General features: G+C 39.4%; 1 protein-coding gene across 1 annotated transcript in view; it reads left to right on the forward strand.

Moving 5' to 3' along the window:
* The window catches only part of OTOG (otogelin), a 576,525-nt gene that overhangs the window by 230,391 nt on the left and 335,196 nt on the right, over window positions 1-10,938 (forward strand). Inside the window, 2 exon segments of the mRNA XM_053689346.1 lie at window positions 9,305-9,412; window positions 10,376-10,514. Of these exon segments, the coding sequence (XP_053545321.1) occupies window positions 9,305-9,412; window positions 10,376-10,514 (247 nt within the window).

Below are 10,938 nucleotides of genomic sequence, written 5' to 3' on the forward strand. Positions count from 1 at the left end.
CACTGTCACTCCCCAAACTTATAGTGCATGTGAAGAGACAAGCTCACTGCCACTCCCCAAACTTATAGTGCATGCGAAGAGACAAGCTCACTGTCACTCCCCAAACTTATAGTGCATGTGAAGACACAAGCTCACTGCCACTCCCCAAACTTATAGTGCACGTGAAGACACAAGCTCACTGCCACTCCCCAAACTTATAGTGCACATGAAGACACAAGCTCACTGCCACTCCCCAAACTTATAGTGCATGTGAAGACACAAGCTCACTGTCACTCCCCAAACTTATAGTGCACGTGAAGACACAAGCTCACTGCCACTCCCCAAACTTATAGTGCACATGAAGACACAAGCTCACTGCCACTCCCCAAACTTATAGTGCACGTGAAGAGACAAGCTCACTGTCACTCCCCAAACTTATAGTGCATGTGAAGACACAAGCTCACTGCCATTCCCCAAACTTATAGTGCATGTGAAGACACAAGCTCACTGCCATTCCCCAAACTTATAGTGCACGTGAAGACACAAGCTCACTGCCACTCCCTAAACTTATAGTGCATGTGAAGACACAAGCTCACTGCCACTCCCTAAACTTATAGTGCATGTGAAGAGACAAGCTCACTGCCACTCCCCAAACTTATAGTGCATGTGAAGACACAAGCTCACTGCCATTCCCCAAACTTATAGTGCACGTGAAGACACAAGCTCACTGCCACTCCCCAAACTTATAGTGCACGCGAAGACACAAGCTCACTGCCACTCCCCAAACTTATAGTGCACATGAAAACACAAGCTCACTGTCACTCCCCAAACTTATAGTGCATGTGAAGAGACAAGCTCACTGTCACTCCCCAAACTTATAGTGCATGCGAAGAGACAAGCTCACTGTCACTCCCCAAACTTATAGTGCATGTGAAGACACAAGCTCACTGCCACTCCCCAAACTTATAGTGCACGTGAAGACACAAGCTCACTGCCACTCCCCAAACTTATAGTGCACGTGAAGACACAAGCTCACTGCCACTCCCCAAACTTATAGTGCATGTGAAGACACAAGCTCACTGCCACTCCCCAAACTTATAGTGCATGTGAAGAGACAAGCTCACTGCCACTCCCCAAACTTATAGTGCACGTGAAGACACAAGCTCACTGCCACTCCCCAAACTTATAGTGCACATGAAGACACAAGCTCACTGCCACTCCCCAAACTTATAGTGCACGTGAAGACACAAGCTCCCTGCCACTCCCCAAACTTATAGTGCATGTGAAGACACAAGCTCCCTGCCACTCCCCAAACTTATAGTGCACGTGAAGACACAAGCTCCCTGCCACTCCCCAAACTTAAAGTACATGTGAAGACACAAGCTTACTGCCACTCCCCAAACTTATAGTGCATGTGAAGACACGAGCTCACTGCCACTCCCCAAACTTATAGTGCATGTGAAGACACAAGCTTACTGCCACTCCCCAAACTTATAGTGCACGTGAAGACACAAGCTTACTGCCACTCCCCAAACTTATAGTGCACGTGAAGACACAAGCTTACTGCCACTCCCCAAACTTATAGTGCACGTGAAGACACAAGCTCACTGCCACTCCCCAAACTTATAGTGCATGTGAAGACACAAGCTCACTGCCACTCCCCAAACTTATAGTGCACGTGAAGACACAAGCTCACTGCCACTCCCCAAACTTATAGTGCATGTGAAGGCACAAGCTCACTGCCACTCCCCAAACTTATAGTGCACGTGAAGACACAAGCTCCCTGCCACTCTCCAAGCTTATAGTGCATGTGAAGACACAAGCTCACTGCCACTCACCAAACTTATAGTGCACGTGAAGACACAAGCTCCCTGCCACTCCCCAAACTTATAGTGCACGTGAAGACACAAGCTCCCTGCCACTCCCCAAACTTAAAGTACATGTGAAGACACAAGCTTACTGCCACTCCCCAAACTTATAGTGCATGTGAAGACACGAGCTCACTGCCACTCCCCAAACTTATAGTGCATGTGAAGACACAAGCTTACTGCCACTCCCCAAACTTATAGTGCACGTGAAGACACAAGCTTACTGCCACTCCCCAAACTTATAGTGCACGTGAAGACACAAGCTTACTGCCACTCCCCAAACTTATAGTGCACGTGAAGACACAAGCTTACTGCCACTCTCCAAGCTTATAGTGCATGTGAAGACACAAGCTTACTGCCACTCCCCAAACTTATAGTGCACGTGAACACACAAGCTTACTGCCACTCTCCAAGCTTATAGTGCATGTGAAGACACAAGCTCACTGTCACTCCCCAAACTTATAGTGCACGTGAAGACACGAGCTCACTACCACTCCCCAAATGGTAATCTGCAAACAGTTTATGTCCACAGCACTTACTTCAAAGTAGCTTTATTAAGGAATGGTGTCCAAAATATACAGAAGCAACATTTTCGGTTTATTCACCCTTAGATGTAGATTTTCCAAGTGTCGAGTGGACATGATTCGATGTAGCAAATCATGTCTGCCCGACATTGCTAAATGCCGACAGCATACGCTGTCAGCATTTAACATTGCACAAACATTTCGAATGAAATGCTTGTACAATTCCGCCCCCTGTTCACCGACGGCCAATCGGCCGCTAGTAAGGGGTGTCAATCATACTGATCGTGTCTTAGGACCGCTGCTTCTTAACTTACGTTTCCTGTGAGCTGGAAACGATGGGTGTAGAAAGCAGCATCTGCTGCTCGTTAAATCTACCCCTTGGGGTGCACTGTATATTTTGGACACCATTCCTTAATAAAAGCTACCTTTAAGTAAGTGCTGTGAACATAAACTGTCTCAAGACTTGCGTCTCTAGTGCAATCTGCAAGACCTTTAGGCAACACAAAGCAAGCATTTATTGTAATAGAGAGGAGGATACAGTCATCTGCAAAATGAAACAATAGAATCATCAAGAAATGATCTGCAAAAGATTTTAGAATGTGGTATTTATGCTATGGATATGGAATAGTTTTATAAATAGTTCCAACCTCCATAAAATCAGGGGAATTGTAGTGTTCCGTCGATACTTTAATAGACATGAAACAGGGATATCACAAGTAGAAAATAATTTCTAAAAATGAGCCAATATTGTGTGTTTTTACAGTGATCATAATAACAAAATGCCCCTAAAAGCAACAGAGAATAAAATGATCTGCCTCATTAACCCTGTGAAATTGTATTGAAAAAAAACATGCACACAACAAAAGACACAAAATGGTTATATCAGGAGTTTAATCTGTTTTAATAGAGTATAGTGTTAAGATATCTATGCAATTAACTTGTTAATAAAGAGGTTCATATGACTCTAAGGGATTCAATAGGGGGATTTTAGGTATAGTGAGCATGTGTGTGCTTGTTGGATCACTGATTTTGCTATTTGTTTAGTATAATAATGATTAATATTTTTATTTTTTTAACTTTAATTGATTGAGCAGGTAGCATTAGTATATGTTTATTAATGTTGTTTCCTGAAGTTATCTACTATGGTGGGGGTAATATCAGGAGGTTTTGAACACGTGCAAGGCCAATGTTACATCTGATAACTTTTTGGGGTTTCTTGTAACAAGCTAAACAATGTTGGCTGAAAATGTATTTTTAGCTTTGGATTTTTATAAGTGAAATTGGCACTGAAAATGTGTTGATAATTATGAAACATTTGGACTGTGATCAGTAGAAACAAGACTAGCACATGTATAGCGTACAGTTGGGCTCCTTATTTACAGTCCTCAGGACCCCAAACAGCCCAGATTTTCATGATATCTGAACAAATGATGGGTAAGGTCAGATTAGTAGTCATGGTTACTGATCAGCTGATCAGTTCACCTGTGCTCTAGTACAAGTATCATGGAAATCTGGTCTGTTGGGGGTCCAGAGAACTGGAATTGAGAAACACTGGTGTATAGAGCCAAATCAATAATGAAAAATGTTCAGCCGACAAACAACATAAATGGTAAATTGTGATAACATTGACATTGAAAATGGCTCATTGGCAGCTGGTAACATGCAGATAATTAGTGAATGATAGATTGTGATCAACCCAATGATTAGTTATTGACACCTGGACAAAGTTTATCTGAAAAATGTGCTTCTTTGCCAGGTCTGACCAGGTCTGTCACAATATTTATAAAATTCATAAAGATAAATGCTGCTAAAAAATCATACGCTCTCATGGGGACACTCATTTTCTTTTCAGTACAAATGAGAAAAAACAATAATCATTGATTAGGATATGAATGTTGTATTTTGTTACATCATATTTTGCATTTAGTCTCACCATGAATGTGTTATAACTAATACAATTTAACTTACAAATAGAATTTAAATCTACACTATAAAGTTAATACAACTCACATTTTAACCATAAATGACAAGTAATGTAATACAAAGTTAAATAACTTTATAGTAAGGTTTTATTTAGTTATCCGGTTACAATTATATACCTCCAGCCTCATGTATAAAATGTATCATGCAGTGCTGAGAAGGAGATAGAACAGTGTCAGGAGTAGGGCAGTGCGGTCTGAGTAGGGGCAGGATAGAATCTCAATACTCTGCTCAACTAGAGCACCCTAGGCGCCCGATATGCTAAAGCTCTCTGGTTATGCGAGATTCTATATGATGCCTCTTCAGTATTACAAGGCTTTGATTTGGATTTATTTATTTATTTGCTAGTTTGCTTATCTTCTATTTATATGTATTTCTTTGTTTGCATGAGATAAACAGACTGTTAACCTTTTAACGCCGTTATGCCGTTCTATCCGTCATAATTACACTGGGCTTTAGAGCCGTTATGACAGAATAGAACATCATAGCTAAAGGCTGTCCTGAAGCCTACTGCGCTTCCTGGATTTGATCACGGTCTGGAGGGCATTCCTAGGGTTATAAGGACGCCCCCCAGACCCGATCCAATTATTAAAATCTTGCAATCGTTTGCACGATCGCGTGATTTCAATTTGTCTACATCGGAACAGTTGTTCCAATGTAGACACATTAACCCCGGCAGGAAAGGGTTAACAGTTGCTTTGTTAGAGATTTATCAATATGAAAAGAGCCAAGCGTTGTCGTACATCAACTACAACTTACCTGTTTTAATTATAGTTTATTTTCAGGAAAAAGCACTTTCATTGGTTTTAACCGGAATACTTTATATTATCTGATCTAAGCTGTATTATCAGAGGTGGTATTAGGGCTTATATAATGTTCTGAACATAAAAACACTGAGTTTAGAATGTATTTATTTAGTTTATGCTACCTTATGTTTAAGGCTAGATTACAGAGCACGGCTAATGATAATGCCTCGTCGTAACAACTAAATGTAAATTGTGAAATTATTGTGGTCATCACAAGGTTTTACGTTTCAGCAGTGTACAAAACGTGACTTATACAAGTGATGTGTTAAGGACTGATTTTAAAGAGATACTGTGTTTATAGGGAAGTCTAGTCAAAATTAAATGCTCATGATTCAGATAGAGCAGCAATTTTAAACAACTTTCAAATTTATTCCTAGGGGCCGAATTATCTAGCTCCGAATGGAGCTTGATGCCCTGTTTCCGCACAAGCCTTCAGGCTCGCCGGAAACAGCAGCAATGAAGTCGAGGTCTAAAGACCGCTGCTCCATAACTTGTCCGCCTGCTCTGATTGACACGTCCTGCTCGAGGCTGATTGGCCACAAATTTGCAGGGGGGGCGGCATTGCACAAGCAGTTCACAAGAACTGCTTGTGCAATAATAAATGCTGACAGCGTATGCCGTTTTGCATTTATCGATGTGTGGCGGACATGATACGATACATTGTATCATGTCCGCTCCACTTTCATAAATCGGCCCCCTAGTATCAATTTTTCTCCGTTCTCTTGGTATCTTTATTTTTAATGTAAGTTTAGGAGCCGGACCATTGTTGGTTAAGCACCTAGGTAGTGCTTGCTGATTGGTAGCTACATTTAGACACCAATCAGAAAGTTCTACCCAGGTTCTGAACCAAAAATGGGCCTGCTCCTATGCTTACAATCTTGCCTTTTCAAATAAAGATAGAAAGAGAATGAAGTAAAATTGATAATAGGAGTGAATTAGAAATTTGCTGCTCTATCTGAATCATGAAAGTTTAATTTTGAATATACTATTCCTTTAAAATAGTTTTGTCATTGATACACAAATGTAGAAATTAAACATGAGATCAGCCAAGCAGGTCAAGTAGGAAGTAGCTATCAGCCAATCAGCATTAGTAGAAAGTAGCTATCAGCCAATCAGCATAAGTAGGAAGTAGCTATCAGCCAATCAGCATTAGTAGAAAGTAGCTATCAGCCAATCAGCATTAGTAGGCAGTAGCTATCAGCCAATCAGCATTAGTTGGCAGTAACTATCAGCCAATCAGCATTAGTAGGAAGTAGCTAACAGCAAATCAGCATTAGTTGGAAGTAGCTATCAGCAAATCAGCATTAATAGGAAGTAGCTATCAGCAAATCAATCAATAGTTTTGTCATTGATATAGAAATGTAGAAATTAAACATGAGATCAGCCAAGCAGTTCAAGTAGGAAGTAGCTATCAGCCAATCAGCATTAGTAGAAAGTAGCTATCAGCCAATCAGCATAAGTAGGAAGTAGCTATCAGCCAATCAGCATTAGTAGGAAGTAGCTATCTGCAAATCAGCATTAGTAGGAAGTAGCTATCAGCCAATCAGCATTAGTAGGATGTAGTTATCATCCAATCAGCATTAGTAGGATGTAGTTATCAGCCAATCAGCATTAGTAGGAAGTAGCTAACAGCCAATCAGCATTAGTAGGAAGTAGCTATCAGCCAATCAGCATTAGTAGGAAGTAGCTATCGGCAAATCAATCAGCATTAGTAGGAAGTAGCCAACAACATTAGTATGAAAAAACTAACAGCCAATCAGCATTAGTAGGAAGCAGCTATCTGCAAATCAGCATTAGTAGGAAGTAGCTATCAGCCAATCAGCATTAGTAGGATGTAGTTATCATCCAATCAGCATTAGTAGGATGTAGTTATCAGCCAATCAGCATTAGTAGGAAGTAGCTATCAGCCAATCAGCATTAGTAGGATGTAGTTATCATCCAATCAGTATTAGAAGGATGTAGTTATCAGCCAATCAGCATTAGTAAAAAGTAGCTATCAGCCAATCAGCATTAGTAGGAAGTAGCTATCACCTAATCAGCATTAGTAGAAAGTAGCTATCAGCCAATCAGCATAAGTAGGAAGTAGCTATCAGCCAATCAGCATTAGTAGAAAGTAGCTATCGGCCAATCAGCATTAGTAGGCAGTAGCTATCAGCCAATCAGCATTAGTAGGCAGTAACTATCAGCCAATCAGCATTAGTATGAAGTAGCTAACAGCAAATCAGCATTAGTAGGAAGTAGCTATCAGCAAATCAGCATTAGTAGGAAGTAGATATCAGCAAATCAGCATTAGTAGGAAGTAGCTAACAACATTAGTAGGAAAAAACTAACAGCCAATCAGCATTAGTAGGAAGTAGCTATCTGCAAATCAGCATTAGTAGGAAGTAGCTATCAGCCAATCAGCATTAGTGGGATGTAGTTATCAGCCAATCAGCATTAGTAGGAAGTAGCTAACAGCCAATCAGCATTAGTAAAAAGTAGCTATCAGCCAATCAGCATTAGTAGGAAGTAGCTATCACCCAATCAGCATTAGTAGGATGTAGTTATCAGCCAATCAGCATTAGTAGGAAGTAGCTAACATCCAATCAGCATTAGTTGGCAGTAGCTATCAGCCAATCAGCATTAGTAGGCAGTAACTATCAGCCAATCAGCATTAGTAGGAAGTAGCTAACAGCAAATCAGCATTAGTTGGAAGCAGCTATCAGCAAATCAGCATTAGTAGGAAGTAGCAATCAGCAAATCAATCAATAGTTTTGTCATTGATATACAAATGTAGAAATTAAACATGAGATCAGCCAAGCAGTTCAAGTAGGAAGTAGCTATCAGCCAATCAGCATTAGTAGAAAGTAGCTATCAGCCAATCAGCATAAGTAAGAAGTAGCTATCAGCCAATCAGCATTAGTAGGAAGTAGCTATCTGCAAATCAGCATTAGTAGGATGTAGTTATCAGCCAATCAGCATTAGTAGGAAGTAGCTAACAACCAATCAGCATTAGTAGGAAGTAGCTATCAGCCAATCAACATTAGTAGGAAGTAGCTATCGGCAAATCAATCAGCATTAGTAGGAAGTAGCCAACAACATTAGTATGAAAAAACTAACAGCCAATCAGCATTAGTAGGAAGTAGCTAACAGCCAATCAGCATTAGTAGGAAGTAGCTATCAGCCAATCAGCATTAGTAGGATGTAGTTATCATCCAATCAGCATTAGTAGGATGTAGTTATCAGCCAATCAGCATTAGAAGCATGTAGTTATCAGCCAATCAGCATTAGTAAAAAGTACCCATCAGCCAATCAGCATTAGTAGGAAGTAGCTATCACCTAATCAGCATTAGTAGAAAGTAGCTATCAGCAAATCAGCATAAGTAGGAAGTAGCTATCAGCCAATTAGCATTAGTAGAAAGTAGCTATCGGCCAATCAGCATTAGTAGGCAGTAGCTATCAGCCAATCAGCATTAGTAGGCAGTAACTATCAGCCAATCAGCATTAGTATGAAGTAGCTAACAGCAAATCAGCATTAGTAGGAAGTAGCTATCAGCAAATCAGCATTAGTAGGAAGTAGATATCAGCAAATCAGCATTAGTAGGAAGTAGCTAACAACATTAGTAGGAAAAAACTAACAGACAATCAGCATTAGTAGGAAGTAGCTATCTGCAAATCAGCATTAGTAGGAAGTAGCTATCAGCCAATCAGCATTAGTGGGATGTAGTTATCAGCCAATCAGCATTAGTAGGAAGTAGCTAACAGCCAATCAGCATTAGTAGGAAGTAGCTATCAGCCAATCAGCATTAGTAGGAAGTAGCTATCACCCAATCAGCATTAGTAGGATGTAGTTATCAGCCAATCAGCATTAGTAGGAAGTAGCTAACATCCAATCAGCATTAGTAGGATATAGCTATCAGCCAATCAGCATCAGGAGGATGTAGCTATCAGCAAATCAGCATTAGTAGGACTTAAAAAACTGATATTGCTGAATTTTTTTAATGTTTTAATTATTTTTTAGGCAAACAAAATCATCACTTTTTATATAATGGAACATTTTACTCTGATTGTCAAAACAGACAATTGACTTTCACATGGGGCATCTCTATATACAGTAATATGCAGGGTAATTATCTATAACACATTTAACCTTGCTTGGTACTTTTAGGCTTGTTAAACATGGAGATGAATGTTTTGAACCTGACGCATGTCCTTGCTCATGGAAGGCCAAAGAATACTTTCCTGGTGATGCTGTAAATTCTTCATGCCACACTTGGTAAGCTCTCACCTTATTGCAATTGTGTAAGATAATCTCATTTGTAAAGTGGAACAATTTAGGCAAACTCTAAAGTAATATACCAGTATTAAAACATATGAACCCTGTAACAAGGTCACCCATGCCATGGCCCATGAGTATGCAGGCAAAACCTATACATTGGAATCTCAAGTCAAGTTTACATAGTTGCTAATAATTGGCAGTCATAAAAAATGAACAATATTGCTTCATAAAATCCTGAATTGGCTTTTGTTTAACACGCAGTTTACATACTTCTGTTAGACATCGTCTCTAGTCAAGGACTTAAAGGGACATTAAACCCAACATTTTTCTTTCATGATTCAGATAGAGAATACAATTGTAAACATTCCAATTTACTTGCATTATCTAAATAGCTTCATTCTTTAGATATCCTTTGTTGAAGAAATAGCAATGCGAATGTGTGAGCCAATCACATGAGGCATCTATGTGCAGCCACCAATCAGTAGCTACTGAGCCTATCTAGATATACTTTCCAGCAAAGAATATCAAGAGAATGAAGCAAATTAGATAATATAAGTAAATTAGAAAGTTGCTTAAAATTGCATGTTCTTTCTAAATCATGAAAGAAAACATTTCATGTCCCTTTAAAGGGAGAGTAAAGTCAAAATCAAACATCCATGATTAAGACAGAGCATGCAATTTTAAACAAATTTCCAATTTACTTTACTACTGGGAGCTAGCTGTTGATTGGTGGCTGCACATATATGCCCTTGTCATTGGCTTACTATATTCAGTTAGTTCCTAGAAGTATATTTCTGCTCCTGCAGCAAAGGATACCAAGATAATGAAGCAAGATTGATGATAGAAGTAAATAGGAATGTTGATTAAAATTGTATGCTCTGTCTGAATCATGAAAAGTTTTTACGCCCCTTTAATTGTATATCTGAAAGTTAATTGTTTTTCTTATAAATATTATTTTAGTGTTTGCCAGCATGGTTCTTTCCAATGCACTTTTCACCCTTGCCCATCCATGTGCACCACCTACGGAGATCGTCATTACAGAACATTTGATGGTTTCGCTTTTGATTTTGTAGGAGCCTGTAAAGTTCATCTGGTTAAGGTAAGAAATTATAAATAATCATTATCAAATATTATTAATCAAACTCTGGATAGAATGAGAGGCGCCTTGAGGGGCTGGAATGTGTGTTCAGGAGCATTTTTGACGCTGGGATTTTCCTCTATATTTAAGTAAAGTATTCAGAATTCATAAAATCTGCGTTGCCCTGTGAAGAATCATTTTAATACATCTGTACTGTAATGTTACAAAGGCATTTTGCTATGCCAGTATTCTTCACAGGGGAACTCTATCTATGCACCAAGAACTAAAGACTTGCTAGATAGATGATTATAATAAAGCGGTACTTGCAACTTGAGGGGCGGATACAAATCTGATGTGACGTTGCAATTTTTTCCCACTAGATATCAGGTTAATTAATGTGTTTTAAAAGAATCTAGGCCAATGTGTCACAATTCTTTCACATAGC

This window comes from Bombina bombina, chromosome 7 (assembly GCF_027579735.1).
Source record: "Bombina bombina isolate aBomBom1 chromosome 7, aBomBom1.pri, whole genome shotgun sequence".
Taxonomy (NCBI): domain Eukaryota; kingdom Metazoa; phylum Chordata; class Amphibia; order Anura; family Bombinatoridae; genus Bombina; species Bombina bombina.